At 32.1% G+C, this 18,519-nt stretch overlaps 1 protein-coding gene across 1 annotated transcript in view; it reads left to right on the plus strand.

Annotated features, from left to right (window-relative positions):
* The first annotated feature begins 304 nt into the window (after positions 1 to 304).
* The window catches only part of LOC143042662 (uncharacterized), a 37,175-nt gene continuing 18,960 nt past the window's right edge, over positions 305 to 18,519 (plus strand). The window contains exons 1-3 of the mRNA XM_076215083.1: positions 305 to 448; positions 7,708 to 7,878; positions 15,653 to 15,844. Coding sequence (XP_076071198.1) covers positions 437 to 448; positions 7,708 to 7,878; positions 15,653 to 15,844 — 375 coding nt within the window. The 5' untranslated portion in view covers positions 305 to 436. The remainder of the gene's footprint in view (positions 449 to 7,707; positions 7,879 to 15,652; positions 15,845 to 18,519) is intronic.

The following is an 18,519-nucleotide window of genomic DNA, read 5'->3' on the forward strand; positions in this document are numbered from 1 at the left end:
CAGGGAGACGTTAGAGTATGACTGCATCTTTTTAGAAAATAACTGGGCTACAGATCTCCCTCCCAAAAAAAGAGAGATAAGAAAGAGGGCCGGCCTGAAAATTACCCCCCCCCCCCCCCCCCATTTATTTCTGAACAAAAAGTTAAATAACTTTTACTTCACAATTTGTTCGTTTTCTCAATTAAGCAGTAACGCATTTGTAAAGGAGAGAACGATAAGAAATAGCGAAAATAATCAACGTAATGTTTAAAGGAATGTATGATTCTGGAAAATCAAAGGGAGATAACGCACATATGTCACTGTTTACAAAAGGGAAAGATAACTACCGAACACAACACAGTAACGACTCACAGTCTTAAAACCCCGTATTTCATTTTAATTTGATAAATTAATTAATGACATAAATATATTTTAGTGGATTTCATAAAACTGAGTAATGTCAAAAACAGTAAGTATGAATTTGTACAGGTTTTCCTTTACAAATTGAAGAATTATGCATTTTCTACAAGGAAGGTGAATTGAAAAACGAAAGTAGAATGATTTTTTTTTGCTCAAAGTCGCTATGCACCATCAGAGACATCTATACACAAAGATATGTATCTGTTTCTGGTACAATTTTCAAATTTGTAAATTTTGTTGGATAAAGTAAGTAAGGCCACACCAATTTAATTTCTTGTTCTACGGATTTTTGGACTCCAAAATTTGGGGCGAGCGAGCGATTTGAAAATTTTAATAAAAAATATTTAATTTGCAAATTTTTGAGGCGAAGCTTGAAAAGTAAAGGCGAGCGATTATATTTTTTTTTGTAAACATAAAATAGTAGGTTTTGACAATATTAAAACTTGATTTATCACTTGTACTTTGACATTTCTTTAATTTCTGAAGTATTTTTTCCCTGTTCACCAAGAAATAATTAAATCTGGTCTATGTATGTGTGACTTACAATGAAACAATTCTCATACCAAGTCATAATCAGTTTGGGGGCAACCCCTTAATGTTATAAATATCCCTTTTACATGTTTTATGAGGGATCAATATAAGTTATAATATATTTGTTTGTACAAAAGGGCTCATATTTCTCAAAGAACTATATCTATCTGGTATTAAATGGTCAAAAGATGTCAAAGAATTTTGCAATATTCTTGGACTTAAACCATGTTAAATTAACACATTTACTTTAACTGTTTAATATTATTCAAAATAAGTGGACCCCTCTTTTAGAAAAAGTTGTTTAAAATAAGATGTAACTCTCCTCTTTTTGAGTACAAAATTCTAAGTTTTCAAAGGTTTTGTATAGAAGAACTATACAAATCCTTGGTATTTCTATTTTCTTTTCTACATCAGTAAAATGACTCATTGTCTGAGGGAGGGTTGTTCTCAACCTGATAATAAATAATCAAATATTTTATCAAAATTTTTATTGTCATATAAACTTTACAGTTTGTGACCAACATATATTAACACAATAAACACAATAAACATGCATATTAAACATACACAATAACAACAGCATCAAATTTTTTTTTGGTTAAGAGCTCTACAGAGCTCCAATAACAAACACAGGTCAAAGTACGGCCTTTTACACAGGGCTTTGATACAGACCAAACAGCAAGCTATAAAGGATCCCAAAATTATTAGCGTACACAATTCGAACAGGAAAATCAACGATCTAATTTATATTTCCAAACGGGAAAATACCAATGAACAACATCAACAAACGATAACTGCTGAACGACAGGCCCCTGAATCAATCAGGACAGGTGCATAAACATGCAGCGGCTATAGATAGTTTTGTTTCGCCAGCATACAATATAATTTCAGTTGAAAATTAAGGCAAATCCTTCAGAAGTTCTTTGTACTTTATTCTAACAACGAACATTTTTTGATAGGGAATATAAGTAAGGGGGAATGAAACTAATTTTTTGTTCTTTACAGAAGAAAAATAACTGTGCGGGAATATAAAAAAAATAAAAAAAATCTGCTTTGAAAAAAATAGGTGCGGGCTGGTCCGTCGAACAAGGAATCAAATTAGTGTGGCCTAAGTAAGCAAATTTTATTTATAGTCGGGCATGATATGTACAATTCAACAAGGTAAACATGAGCTCTGTAGAGCTCTTAACCAACTTGATATTTAAAACAAATAACCAATTATCAGCACATTTGACAGACTATACATACAAATAAAACACATGCATAACACAATAGCAAAGCAAACTGCTGTACGAACTGTGACGCCCGTACATGACACGGAAACCAGGCGTAGAAATCATACTTTATCCTGCAGCATTGCAGTGTTTACGAAATGCATGTCTAGGTGTCAACTAAGCGTAACTGAGGCATCAACCAGGCGTAAAATTAGGCGTAATATTTAAATAAGTACGCCTGGTTCACAAAAAAACAGGCGTAATATGCAAATGAGTACGCCTGGTCAATAATTAAACTAGGCATAATTTCCTTACATAATACTACACTTATTTTAGATCGGTGTATTAACCTAAGCTGTGTACTTTTGTGTCTTTGATACAAACTTCTGTACTGTTGGTTTTATTTCTCATTGTTTGACAAAAAACTAGAACTATTAACCATGCATTGAAGAAGCTAATAAATAAATACATTTTAGACAGACACTGGGCTAAAATAAGTTTAAGTTTATAAACATAAATAAGAATTACAATGAATTATGCCAATTAATTTTTCTTGAAATAAAAGTAGCATTTTAACTAAGTTGTTTTTGAAAATTATTGTCTTTTGAACTATAATATAAACGATAATACTGCAATTTAACTTAAAGTAAAAGATTTTAAAGTTATTATCCAAGGATAAAGGTTTTGGGATTTCAAAATTTCTGATAGAACATAAAACTTAATAACTTAGTTATACTCACATTATTATTATTTACCATATGTATACTACTTTCCTTTTATTTCACAATTTTCATTACTCAATTTGATTCAGTATTTCTAATTTCAAATTCTTCCCAAAATCACAAAACAAGCTAATTATCCCTGAATATGGACCATAATTTGCTATTGGGCTCGTTTCCTATAACGATAGAAAAGTGATAAAAATGTGTATTACTGTAAGAAAAGTTGTAACTACATCTAAAGATGCCTTTATTTTTATCAACATACAAGTGTATGCTACTCTTCCCTAGAAAAAAAATTGAAATTAACAAATTTCAAAGATTATACGACAGTATTTTTGTGTTGTTTCTCGCGTTACTTTTCGCTTCCGAAGTGCATAACGCTGACTGATTTATAGAATCGTCACCGGCAAATTCGTAACTTTTGCTTTCAAATAATCAAGAACATCGACCATTAAGAATAGTCAGAAGAAAATGCCGAGAACTATAAGTATTTCTGTAGCAGGTGTAAGAACACTAGCGTTACTTTGGTTTCCAATTTCGTAACGCAAATTTTAGATGATGTAATCTGCTTTGTTGTAATAGAATTCTTTATAACAATATGCAAATTTGAACTCTCGCGAGATGTTCAAACAGGTAAATCAGAGATGATTTACATTCTAGTTTTGTTCTTCGTAATAATTAAGTTAGAAAATGACGTTATCGTTATGCGTTACATTTCAAATGAAACAGAAGTCCAGTTATTTCCTTTTTTTTATTAAAATTGTTTTTGTCGTTAAGTTCTAATCATTTCCGGTCATACGGCCAGATGTATGAAATACTACATTGTACTAGGTCTAAACATTGTTTTTGTTTCCAACGGGATGTTAGCAAACATAATCTGTAGACTTGTTTCATCTTGTTTAAAAAAGGAAAATACAATTTTCAAAGAGATTGCACCAGGGGTCTATTGTTTTTCCTATGTGCATAATGTTACATACGATCTTGTGTGAAAATAAATGCCCAATGACTTGACAAAATCGATTTCAGATTTGACAGATGTTATGACACACTTTGTTTCCTGATAACGATGTAAAGGGTCCTTGGAAAATTCAATCGACATTACGTCTCTTATCATTGTGCCGATGCTCGTTGGATTGATTTTACTTCAGCAGTTAATATTACTGGATATTTTAGGTGAATAAAGATAACTTAATAAAAAATACATGTTAATATACCGTTACACTTGGAGTGTACAAAGTTGGTATCTTTGTCACAATTTTTAATTATTTTTTTTTATTCATGTTCTGCAAACACTTTTCAGAAACGCAATAAACTTGTCAAAGGAGAAGTAAACTTTTCCATGCATGACTTGAAAGGAAGTACTTTATTGATTTTAGCCCACTAAAGTAGGTTAAAAAGTGGAAACCATGTAGATGGTGTACAGGTCACAAATATCACATGGTGCCTATTTTAAAGATTTTAATTCCAAGTTAAAAGTTTTTTTCTTTACTGGATTTAAAGAATTTTACATTGCCAATGATTTGGAATAAATTGTATATAACTGGAATTTCAAAACCAAATATAAATACATTTTTTTGGCTAAAACATCAAGATACAACGATTATGGTATCCTGTATCAATGAAGAAAATATGGAAATTTCTGAATAAATTGTACTAATTGTTTTCAAAACAAGCACATATTTAGGAATTTTATAATACTGTTACATTTAAGATGGATTTTAAGAAAAAGTATACTGTTCAGACTATTTTAAGCAGATTTTGCAATAGAATAAAACTAAAAAAATGCTTTCGGTTTCTTAAGGTTTCCTGTCGCGTTTAAAAAAAACTTTAATTAAACATTGAAAATAAATTTTAAATATTAACATGAAGCAAGTAACACTAGTAATGGTGTTCATTTATGTCATTGAAATATATTGTACAAAATAAAGAAAATAAAGATTGGTTTCCTGTTTGGTTTCCTGTCATCATGGTCATGTAAACGGTGAATCAAAATGTATTATTTTTTTCTTGAAAAACTCAATTGTTCCATTAATACTATTCTAACACCAACACAACCCACAGAATAAAAGTTAAAGTTTTAGAACTTATAAAAAAGGATACAAAAAGAAACCAAAGGCCGAATACCAAATTATGGTCCATATATGAAGCTGCCATAAGTCCAACTCTTGTAAACTAAAACCAAAGAGCCAAATTTTGAAAAAAAATCCCATGATTCTTTAAACAAAGCATTATGGGTATTTATATTTACGCCATACCAACAGTTTTACGCCCGTAAGAAAATTTACACCTTGCTTATTTCAATTTACGCAAGGTTTACTGATTTTTCTACGCCAGTAAGGACTACATTTTACGTTTCCTGCTCCCTTACGCCTGGATCTAGACACGTAACGTAACCACTTACGACTGGTTTACACCTTATTTCCAGGCTTAACATGCTTAATACGCCTTATGATTTCGTACGGGCATGCATAAATCAAAGCATTTATTTAAAGTTGGTTATACATATTATAACAAATACAACATAAGCTCTGTAGAGACAAATAAAAATTATTTTCGCAGAATGAAGGTTGTTATGTATAGAGAATTGGCATATAATTACACAGGCACTTGTCTCAGAAAAAAATGTCCTATATACCAGGTACTTAACCATGTTAACTAGCATTTTAGAAAAATGTCAGGCGGTGAGGAAATTCGGTTAATATGCCCCTTTTTTAGCTCACCTGGCCCAAAGGGCCAAGTGGGTTTTTCTCATCACTTGTCGTCCGTCGTCCGTCATCGTTGTCGTTGTCGTCGTCATCCATCGTTAGCTTTTACAAAAATCTTCTCCTCTGAAACTACGGGGCCAAATTTCACCAAACTTGGCCATAATTGTCATTGGGGAATCTAGTTAAAAAAGTGTGTCCAGTGACCCGGTCAACCAACCAAGATGGCCAACAGGGCTAAAAATAGAACATAGGGGTAAAATGCGGATTTTGGCTTTTAACTCAAAAACCAAAGCATTTAGAGCAAATCTGATATGGGGTTCAATCGTTCATCAGGTCAAGATCTATCTGCCCTGAAATTTTCAGATGAATCGGACAATCTGTTGTTGGGTTGCTGCCCTTGAATTGGTAATTTTATGGAAATTTTACTGTTTTTGGTTATTATCTTGAATATTATTATAGATAGAGATAAACTGTAAACAGCAATAATGTTCAGCTAAGTAAGATTGATAAATAAGTCAACATGACTGACATGGTCAGTTGACCCCTTTAGGAGTTATTGCCCTTTATAGTCAGTTTTGAACCATTTTTCGTAAATCTTAGTAATCTTTTACAAAAATCTTCTTCTCTGAAACTACTGGGCCAAATTAATCCAAACTTGTCCAAAATCATCATTGGGGTATCTAGTTTAAAAAATGTGTCCGATGACCCGGCCATTTAACCAAGATGGCCGCCACAGCTAAAAATAAAACATGGGGTAAAATGCAGTTTTTTGCTTATAACTCAAAAACCAAAGCATTTAGAGCAAATCTGATGGGGTTAAATCGTTTATCAGGTCAAGATCTATCTGCCCTGAAATTTTCAGATGAATTGGACAACCCGTTGTTGGGTTGCTGCCCCTGCATTGGTAATTTTATGGAAATTTTACTGTTTTTGGTTATTATCTTGAATATTATTATAGATAGAGATAAACTGTAAACAGCAAAAATGTTCAGCAAAGTAAGGTTTACAAATAAGTCAACCTGACCGAAATGGTCAGTTGACCCCTTTAGGAGTTATTGCCCTTTATAGTCAATTTTAACCATTTTTCTTAAATCTTAGTAATCTTTTACAAAAATCTTTTCACTGAAACTACTGGGCCAAATTAATCCAAACTTGTCCACAATCATCATTGGGGTATCTAGTTTGAAAAATGTGTCCGATGACCCGGCCATTTAACCAAGATGGCCGCCACAGCTAAAAATAGAACATAGGGGTAAAATGCAGTTTTTGGCTTATAACTCAAAAACCAAAGCATTTAGAGCAAATCTGATGGGGTAAATTTGTTTATTAGGTCAAGATCTATCTTGCCTTAAATTTTCAGATGAATCGAACAACCCGTTGTTGGGTTGCTGCCCCTAAATTGGTAATTTATATGAAATTTTGCTGTTTTTGGTTATTATCTTGAATACTATTATAGATAGAGATAACCTGTAAAAAGCAATAATGTTCAGCAAAGTAAGATTTACAAATAAGTCAGCATGACTGAAATGGTCAATTGACCCCCTAAGGAGTTAATGTCCTTTATAGTCAATTTTTAACAATTTTCATTGGGCCAAGTTCATTATAGATAAAGATAATTGTAAGCAGCAAGAATGTTCAGTAAAGTAATATGTAAAAACACATCACCATCACCAAAGCACAATTTTGTCATGAATCCATCTGTTTCTTTTGTTTAATATTCACATATACCAAGGTGAGCGACACAGGCTCTTTAGAGCCTCTAGTTTTAAAGTCTGTCAACCCCCTTAAAACTTGTTATAACGTAAATCTAAATTGATTTATCTATATAATGGTGTATAACACGCCTACAATTGCTGTCGGAATCATCCGTAGCAATCCTACCCAAGTATGTCAATCGTAATAATTTTGCCAACCGCTGAAAAATGCAAGTTAAGTACCTTGTAATATATTAACATGATTAACATGATTAAGGTATATAAGAAATAAAATTCTGAGACAAGTGCCTGCATGTGCATAATTACCTGATAAAATGACTTGTAGAATTATTTTTATTTTCCAACAACATATTTTAAAAAAACTGAAACCAATATTGTATCTTTCTGACATGATTATGTCTAATCTTTTCCTATATTTTAGACTCCTGCTAACCCTGCCAAAACAGACCCATTATACAATCATTATAGGCTAAAGTTGAGTGGTTTTATCAATGATTTGTCATTTTTTAACAATAACAAAGATGAGCAAGCCAAAGCGGATGGAGTATATAGGAGGATGTTGACAAAAGAAAAAGAGTTAATGAAAGGAAAGGTAATTAGATATTTCATGATATCTAATCAATATATCTAATCATAGTAATTGTCCATTTAAAGGAGTAAGTTTGGTAAAGGTCATATTTTGCCCTGATTATAAAGTTCAATGTCAGTCAGGGGTACTTCTTGTACAAGTAATTTTTATTTATTTGACAACAAACATGCTTGAAAAAGTTAAAAAAAAATATACTCATATAAGTGAATCATAATGTTTAAATAATCTCCCCTTAATTTTCTCAAAAATTTAGGCCAAATAAAAAAGTATGTGTGGTTCCAGTTACATCTAAAAATAAATTAGGGTAGGTAGGTAGGGATTTTTTTTAATTTTATGATTTTTTTTTACATTGAGTCTATGGGAGCAACATTCTGACTTTAACAGTGCTTAATGAAAAATGACAATAAAATCTTTAGGGTAGGCTATTTTTAAGCCGAAAAAGTAGGGACGGTAGGGTTACTGGAACCACACATATATTTTTATTTGGCCTTACTTGAATATGAAACTTTTTTTACTATCTCACAAAAATTCCCAAGTTTTGAGATGTAAAAACCTGCTTTTAATGATTTTTCCCAGATGTGCTCATTATTTTTATTATAGTTCAATGTTTCATCTAATTAATTCAAAGAAGAAACTGATTGAGCAAAGATCTTAAAAAAGTATTTGTGCAAGGCCTTCAAAATTTAGAGGGTTTGTAAATAAGCAGTGTTCTGAAGATTACAGACAAATTGGATTTTCATTGTCCATGAATAAACTCATCATAGATACCAGGACTAAATTTAGTATATACGCCAGACGCACGTTTCGTCTACAAAGAGTCATCAGTGACGCTCGAATCCAAAAAAGTTAAAAAGTCCAAATTAAGTACGAAGTTGAAGAGCATTGAGGACCAAAATTCCTAAAAGTTTTGCCAAATTATACACTTAAGGGGGCTCCTGGGTATAAATCATTTTTTTTCTCTAAGGCTTAAATTAAAATATTGTTTGTTTGCAGTTTACCGACCGACCCTTGAAAATCCTCCTGACTGTGAAAATTTTAATACTTCTATTGACGCGATCCGGAACTTTGGGTCCTTTCCGGAAATGATTTAAAGTCTCGGTCAATTACGCATTTCAAGTTCGGTTTTTCTTAGCTTCCCGTCAAGCGTTCATGTGACCATTTAATGATAAAACACATGGAAATTGTTTACAGGGAAAACGGTAGTATTACATTTTCCCAGCATTAGGTTGGCCTTTTGTGTACCCAAGGCAGGTGAAGGAAGTCAAATTAGGAGCGCTGTGATTGGATGTAAGGGTACAATATATTTTTTTAATTATCTATGAATAACTGCAGTGTGTAAATTTACAATATAAATTTTAAAACCTATTGAAATATTTTCTAGAGAATTATTCGAAAAGGCTTCCAAAATTTCAAAAATTTGGTGCAAAATGACGGTGGGCATGGATAACATAAACAAGCTCCGTTGGAAATTGGTCATGATACTATTTGGCTTTAATTTTTAAAATAGAATAATAAGTAATAACACCACACATAACTGTTTTATCCAGGTTTTTATTATAAAAAGTAGTAAATTTAGGAATTGTTAGTATTGTCGCCTATGGCAGAATAAATAGTACCGTTTTCCCTACAGGTATCCAGTCAGGATTCTACTTCGTCAGAATTATCTCCCCATTACGCCAGTTCATTTTCACAATCGTAGAAATGGAAGCCATTGTAGGGATGACGCGCTACCAATTTTGCTCATGGAAACGGATAAATTTATCCACATTGCACCATTACGATCCTTATATATCAGTTGTATTTTAAAAGACAAATGTATCAACTAGCTAATGAGCATCAGTTAATGATCTTGTCTGCATTGATTCAACTTAAAACTGTTGTCTGATTGGTTGTCAGGTGGAATTTTCGAAAATTCATAAACATTTAAAAAAATTCTAATTAAAAATTTCGTGGAAGGGCAGACTTGATTTTTTTAGTGTTTAAAGATAATAAACCCAAGTTTTCACACACAAAAAAAATATATTTTTTCAAAGATATGCATTTTCATCATCCAACTTGAAAGACTGTCGTCAAGTACTTTCAGTAAAAAAAATAGCTATTCGAACACACCTTCTCTGTTTTTGTGACTCATTAGATAGGTATTTCACTTGACCCATATATTTCATCTTTTAGTACTGTTATTTTTTTGGGTTATAAAGTCAATCTGTAGCTTTGATATATAAAAGTAATAGAATATGAAGTGAGACGATGTATGAAATGACCTTTAAAAATACTTTGTACGATATCAAGACAAAATATTCAACTCAAACACGCCCTAACGTAAAAAGGTGCACTCGATTTTCTCTTTTCGATACAATTGTTACCCATTTTTTGGATTTTTTTCTTGAGTCACATAATGGAAGGGCAGAAACGAAAATTTTTGAACTAATAGATTGATATGTTTTCCGTCCGTGGTAATTTTTTCAAAAAAATGCATTTTCTTCATCCAACTTGAAAGATACCCATGTCGTCGACTTGAAATCTAATTGTTCTGCTTAACTATGTACTAGACAAATTGAAAACTTATGCAAATGGTGTTATTAAAATAAACCACCTAGTAATTGATAAGAAAATTGTAAATTTGTTTGTTTCTATTAACTTTTAAATTTTTTGTCACTATAGTAAACAATACAGTACACATTTATCGCCTTCTCTAACAAAGAGCTTCAATTCTTTTGTTCTATTTCAACCGGGTTTCCGACTGTATCCATGAAGTCACGGAGGAGTACTTTACGCTGTCGTCTCGTGTCAATTTTAAGACAAATAACAAACAAAAAAGTTTATTAGTAAACTGTTTATACAGATTCAGGCACATGTAATGATGTGTGATGATATCATTGACGATGATGCAGCGGATAGTCATAACTGACACGATAATCATTCTGTCTCAAACAAATCGGGTACAGAATCTGTGGAGCCTGACTTTATGGAACCAATTTCAGTGGTTAAATAAATTGACAGCAGCTTGAAGTATGGCATATTTTCTACAAATCGTTGTGAAGACGACAAAGATGAAACCACTCCTCCGTGACTTAAATCTTCATGGATATCTGTAAACACGCCTGTACGGAGGAAGGGCTCATTTGAAATGTTAATGGATATAGATCATGCCAAATCAATAAGAAGCAACCCTAACTACACAAAGATGTAGAGAAAATGAATGGTTAGCTTGAAAAATAAATATACTCTCTCTATATTAAATCTATCTTCGATTGCAATGAGTATGCTCCTTTAGGATAAGGGGGGCTGCCCCACTCATTGCAATTATTCTCTTTCTTACAATATTAAATATACCCAAACTGTGTGGCCTGTGTGAATTCAATTAAAACATGTCCTTAGGAGCTATGCTGCCAATATTTTTTATGCATTAAAAACATTTCAGTACAGACCATTTACTTTTAATGGGGTGCTATGGATTTCACCCCAAACTTTAGATTTCTTTGGTTTTCATTAAAGCCTGGCAAAAATATAACCTTATCACATATAATTAAATATTGTTAGAAATATGAAAACAGTCGAATGTCTTAATACTTTTTTTTCAAGTTGCCTTTTTTTCAATTGAGGAAGATTTAATGGTTATTTTTTTTTATTATTAAAAATACACTCTTTAATACATTGTCTTATAAATCTTTAATATCTACATTTTTCTGATGAAAATACTCTACTCATGAAAACATTCTAGTCAAGAAGCATACATGTCTGAATATATTTCTTTAAAACAGTTCTAGTCATAATGACATTCCTTGTTTATAAGTGTTCCAGTATTTTAAAATAATTATACCATATTTTGTGTCATAAATTGGATAATGACACTATGTTAAAGTTTCAGTTTTGGTTAAAAAGTTTTTTATCTGAAAATGCCTGTTCATTTGATGTTGGTTTTCAGCATGTCCAGTGTTTGTTGTTTTAAAATGTTTTTTTTTCTTCACAAGAAACTTGGTTTAGTGTAACTGCTTGTTTAAACTGTATTTTGGCTGATAAAATAAAATATTTTTCCTACCTACCGACCCTTTAGTCTGAAGGTACAGTCGGAAAACTGCAAACAAACATATTTTTAAGGTTGGCCTAATATAGGATTTCGCTATATTTTTTTATAAATGAACTTAATCCTATACTTAATAGAAAAATGAAATAAAAAAATGTGGTCACTGTTCATTTAAGCTCACAATCTGCCTTCGGAAGAAGCATACATTTTTGTTAATGTCCTTTTTTTCTGTTGAACTAATAGGCAAAATTGAGGTAATATAATTGAAATAAAAAAATAACCTAATTACAGAAATTGCTTAAATTTTACAATTATTTAGTTTATGTATAGCTTATTTGAAAACAATAATAAAAAATATAGGTCACCGATGAGTTAAAAAAGATATTTAAAATTTAATGCCAAAAAATGGCATTTTTGCACCAAAGGGAGATAATTTGGAGCTTTTTCAATGATATTAACATTTTAAAAGTCATCTGGGGCCAATCTGAATCGACTTTTTTGGTTGATTTTTGTACCAAATTATAAAGTAATAACTAATAGTGTAATATTAAATAAGATTTGTAATGAAAAAATAAAGGTTTAATATTTTGCTGAAATTTTTGTACCCACGAGCCTCCTTAAATGGTAAGTAAAGACATCTGCAAAGGGCAGACAATTAAAATTTCTATTAGAGCAAAGAAAACCTCAGAATCACAGAAAAGAAGATAGGCTGACTTTTTCACTTATATAAGTAAAAAAATCTGAATGTCTTTAGGGACATAATCCAAGCCTTTTTACCCTAGGCCTAAAATAAAATATTGTTTGTTTCCCTAATCCCGACCGACCCTGCAAAAACGGTGCTACACATAAAATTTTATTGTCAAAACTAAGTAGAAAATTATTTTATTCCCTTCTGATTTTCAGGCTTGCTGCATCGTTCGATAATGCTCAAGCTTTTTGGAAAAATAAAATTATTTCCCTACCTACCTACCCACACCTGGCTTGGCATGGTCGGGATTGGGGAAACAAACAATATATTAATTTAGGCCCTACAAAAGTAAATAAAATTCATTTGTATAAGTATCCTATAAATTCACTTACATTTAGTATATTACATAGTTTACATTAATAATTACTTCTTCAAAGAAATAAAAATTACTTGTATAAGTAGTACCCCTGACTGAATGTTACATGTACGATTTAAAAAATGTCTTTAAAGATGCATGTGACATGTGTGAGAAAGTTAGATAGAACTATTTTTGTCAAAGTTTACAAACATTTTTAAAAGATCGTATTTGTCAATATATGCACTCATTTGAAATTTACTGTTTTTTATTGATTTTTTGGTGGAAAATCATGAGTATTTGTAAGGAAAAAAACAAAAAACATCATGAATAAGTATATTTTCAACAAAAGGCTTATACATGTTATATAATTAATAATTGTATTAGCTTTGAATTCATTGTCAATAAATCCTAATTTTAAATTTAAGCTTAAAAAGGGGCTATTTTATGGCTTAATAGAAAATACTCCTTTGTTTCTCCAAGCACATGTAGCAGCCATTCTCTTGGATTTTTTTTTTATTGACAAAGCTACCCTATATACATGATATATGTATTATTTAACAAATATTTTACCATTCATTTTTTTTCAGGAACAAATTATGTTATATTTCTTCTAGTTGAAATAACATTTCAGAATATTTCTTTAATTTGGAACTAATAATATTAAGGGAACTAATGTACATTTAACATATTTAAGGAATGACTGTAATATTTTTTCTGTCTATGAAGAAATAACATAAAAAATGTGGTGCACACTGAATAACGCGTGTAGCTGGTTATTTACAGTGTGCACCACATTTTTTATGTTATTTCGAATAGACAAAAAAAATATTACAGTCATTCCTTATAATTTAATTCTAAATTCCATTTTAAACCGTAGAAAACCATGAAAAAATGTTGATGACGTCACGTTCACATGACTAAATTATGTCTATGGGCTCATAACAAAATAACGTCAGCCAAGCAGAAGACGCTTTACATCCAAAATTAAATTATTCAAGTATCAAGAGAACCTTTTTGGGGATAATGGTGAAAATTAATCGTAAACATTTCTGTACACATTTGTTTTTCCAATAGCTGAAGCGTTTTGTGAACGATATATTTTTGCTCAGGTGGGCAAGTTTATAAGTGTCAAATGAATTAAGAGTTGAAAGTTAATGAAAAATATATTAATGTAATTCAATAATTAGTTATCAAGGCTATGGATTTAGTTTCTGTGCAAAATTTCAAGAGTTTGCTAAAGCCCACTAAAAATAAAAAATATTTATGATTTATTTTTCAAAAAACAAACACATGTTATTACAGATTTAAAAAATTTAAGAATTTAAGAGTAGACAACTCAGTCCGTCCGTCTGTCAGTCCGTCAGTCCTGTTTCTTGTCATCGCAACTCCTCTCAAACCACACAACAGAATTTCACGAAACCTTTTCAGATAATAAGGACATACTATGTAGTTGTGCATATCGACGGGAAATTGCGATTCAATTTTTTTTCTTGGAGTTACGCCCCTTTGAACTTATTTACTTTAATGTACTACTACAACAGTTTGTCATTGCAACTCCTCTCAAACCACACAACAGAATTTCATGAAACCTTTTCAGATAATAAGGACATACTATGTAGTTGTGCATATCGACGGGAAATTGCGATTCAATTTTTTTTCTAGGAGTTACGCCCCTTTGAACTTATTTACCTAATGTACTACTGCAACAGTTTGTCATCGCAACTCCTCTGAAACTACACAACAGAATTTCATGAAACCTTTTCAGATAATAAGGACATACTATGTAGTTGTGCATATCGACGGGAAATTGCGATTCAATTTTTTTTCTAGGAGTTACGCCCCTTTGAACTTATTTACCTAATGTACTACTGCAACAGTTTGTCATCGCAACTCCTCTGAAACTACACAACAGAATTTCATGAAACCTTTTCAGATAATAAGGACATACTATGTAGTTGTGCATATCGAAGGGAAATTGCAATTCAATTTTTTTTCTAGGAGTTACGCCCCTTTGAACTTATTTACCTAATGTACTACTGCAACAGTTTGTCATCGCAACTCCTCTGAAACTACACAACAGAATTTCATGAAACCTTTTCAGATAATAAGGACATACTATGTAGTTGTGCATATCGACGGGAAATTACGATTCAATTTTATTTCTAGGAGTTACGCCCCTTTGAACTTATTTGCTTCAATGTACTACTGCAACAGTTTGTCATCTCAACTCCTCTGAAAACACACAACAGAATTTCATGGAATTTGTAGATAATAAGGACATACTATGTAGATGTGTATATTGACAGGAAATTATTATTCAATATTTTTTCTTATACAATTTTTTTTTCTTATACTTATTTAATTTCTCCAATGACAATGTGGGGACGTGTGGTATGTGAGCGTGCTCACTAAGGTTCTTTTATTCTTGAATGTTATGCTATCTGAATTGATTTTCTTGTAAGTTGTGTTAACAATGGTTAAGGATGTGATGCAATAATTTTAAGAAATATGATGGTATTTCAAATTTCCTATTTTTACCAGGATGCTATATGAAATATCTGGGCGGAACAATGGACTCCATCTTCGCTAGCCAAGGGTTACGATCTACCCCTGCTCTCTCCACGTGGAGAGAGCGGTAGTGGATCGTAACCCTTGGCTAGCGAAGATGACTGGACTCAATCTTATTTTTATATTTTACTTTGTGTAGATTCCAATGCATACACAGGAAATGCCAGAAAAGTTTGATCTGCCAGCGTTCACTGCAAAAGTAACAAAAGACAACACACTCACTGCAGCACTTAAACAACACTTTGGCAAAGGTGTAACAAACAAGGCGGCTTGGGAATACATTACTTTGAAAGGATCTATTGATGAGCTGGAAAAGACAAAAACTCCAGAGGTATGAGATTTACTATTGATAATTGAATTCAGATGAAAACTGACATTGTTACATTTTGCTATTGTAGCTGATATGGAATACTCTGTCTGACTTGAGTTATCATTGATATGTTCATAATTTATTAATTAACTGTTAACAAAACTTTAAATTTTTGAAATACCAAGGCTTCTCTACCTCAGGAATAGATTACTTTCGCTGCATTTGGCGAAACTTTCAGGAATTTTTGGTCCTCAATGCTGTTCAACTTCGTACTTTATTTGGCCTTTTTAACATTTTTTTATTCGAATGTCACTGATGAGTCTGTTGTAGACGAAACAATTGTCTTGTGTAAACATTAAATTCCAATCCTGGTATTCACAGATGACCAGGAATATCTTTCTCCTTTAAATTTCTCATAGCAATAGGTTATAATTTTGTAAATATAGACATTGCAATTTCCCATAGGAACTCCCTTTTCGTCTACCACTGTACCACCTTAATATGAAGTTTTGTCAAAATTATATCCTGAATTGGAAGGCTCATATGCACTACCTTTTTTTTCAAAAGTCAAAAAAGAGACTGAGCGGCATATTTTCAACATTTATATGTTCCTTAGAGTTTAAACTAATACAAAAATTCTGTGCTACTCCTCCATTTACCTTGGGTCTTCCAAAGATTTCAATTTGACTGCTATGCATGTGTAAATTTTCTGGTAACATTCCCAAGTATATGTCTCTGAGATGAAACTTGAAGATCATATATATCTGGGGACCACTAGATAAACAAAGCAAAATATGTATAAATATCAAATTTCACCAAAAATAAAAACCAAAATACTTGAACTAGTTCAATATACTTTGACTTTCATTCATAAAAAGATATTATGATGGATATATTCCTGTTTCATATTAATAGGTTGAAATTCAGTAAGTAAGTTTACTATCATTGACCATGTGGTACGTATATAAAGAAAGGTTAGTAAATAAACTGGAGGGTGCCATTGACATGATTGAGTGGCCAAAACATAAACTTTAAATTAATGTAGAGAATGTGATGTTTTGATCAATGATTCTGCGGTAACATTGATTGTCTTCTTAACATGCTTGGCACTCACACCACATCTTCCTATATCTATTAAAGTCAAGTAATGATAAACGGGCTATGTCATAGATTTGGGTTAAATTTGGTATGCATCTTTGGCTTGTTGAACTATAACAGAAATTCAAAAATATGATACACTTATCTATTTCATTATCTGAAATATTACTGATTAAAATCTTTAAAATAGTTGCATATAAATTGTATAGAAAGCACATGAATTCATTAAAAAGCATTCTTAAATTTATCTTAAAATCATAAAATTTCCAACACTCAATAAACAGGGCAGCCCCGATGTTCCGACACCCCGTTAGTCCGACACCCCATTGGTCCGACACCCCGCTAGTCCGACACCCCATTAGTCCGACACCACACTGGTCCGACACCCCATTTGTCCGACACCTCATTGGTCCAACGCCCCATTGATCCGACACACCAATAGTCCGACAATACAATTAATCCCGACCAATAGTAGTAAGCTGATACACAGAAACTTACTAATTTGTGAACCTAGTGTTAGACCAGTTTTTAGAGAGCAACCAGGGACACATCGATAGTACCATTATGTAAATGTTTATCTTTACGATTTATTGATTGATTGTTGGTTGCTTAATGTCCAGTGGCAAATATTTCATGCATATTCAGGAGGAGAACAAGTTCACAATAAATACAATAGGTAGGTATTGTCACAACAAAGGCCATCTGGGATGATGGTCGGGAAAATTTGGACTGCAACTGGAAAATAAGGGTACATTGGATAGGGACAGAAATTTTGCCTTGCAACAGGCCACCTATGGACCACTCAAAGAGTTGTAGCATTATCTTTACGAGGATCAACATAAGATAACGTGCATACCGAAACTGTGAACACACACTTTCCACATCAATGAACTTGTCAATTAACCCGCTATTCGAACGGAATTGCTTACCCCTCACCCCTCCATTGCGGGAGATGAAAACAACAATCTTCAACTTCAACTCAGTTGTCCTATCAGATAGATCTGTTGTATTTGAAATAAAAGTGAACACAAATTAAAGAATTTTACGACTTAGATCAAGGGGTACCCCTAGAGTATCTATATAAAAGGCAACAAAAAATCGACCTATAAGTATATAAGAAAATAGGACAATACAAATGGTCAAGTAAAACAATCCCTATACAGTATTGTTTATGGGCCAACTGAAACACGAAGACCCATAAGTGGCCTTCGGCTGTTGTTTGTTCTTTGGTCTGATTGTTTTCTCTTTGACACATCTCCCATTTCCATACTCAATTGGACTATTAAATAAAAGTTGTTCAAAACAAAAAATCGCACTCACAACCTGAAATGTAACTATGTGATCTGGAAGGATATAAACAACAGTACAAAGAAAGTCTCATCAGAAGATCGTTATATTCTACTTGTTACCGGTATACATTGTGCAATAGTAGTTTCACGGAACCAAGAAAAAAAAAACCCAAGTGTATATGTATATTATTACAAAAAGCAAGGTATCAAAATATCAACAAAATAAATGCAGGTTCAAATATTGAATGTAATATTATGGCAGTTCTGTGTTTGTTTTTATACGCCCGTCAAACTTTTGACTGGACGTAT

This window comes from Mytilus galloprovincialis, chromosome 8 (genome assembly GCF_965363235.1).
Source record: "Mytilus galloprovincialis chromosome 8, xbMytGall1.hap1.1, whole genome shotgun sequence".
In the NCBI taxonomy this organism is placed as follows: Eukaryota; Metazoa; Mollusca; class Bivalvia; order Mytilida; family Mytilidae; genus Mytilus; species Mytilus galloprovincialis.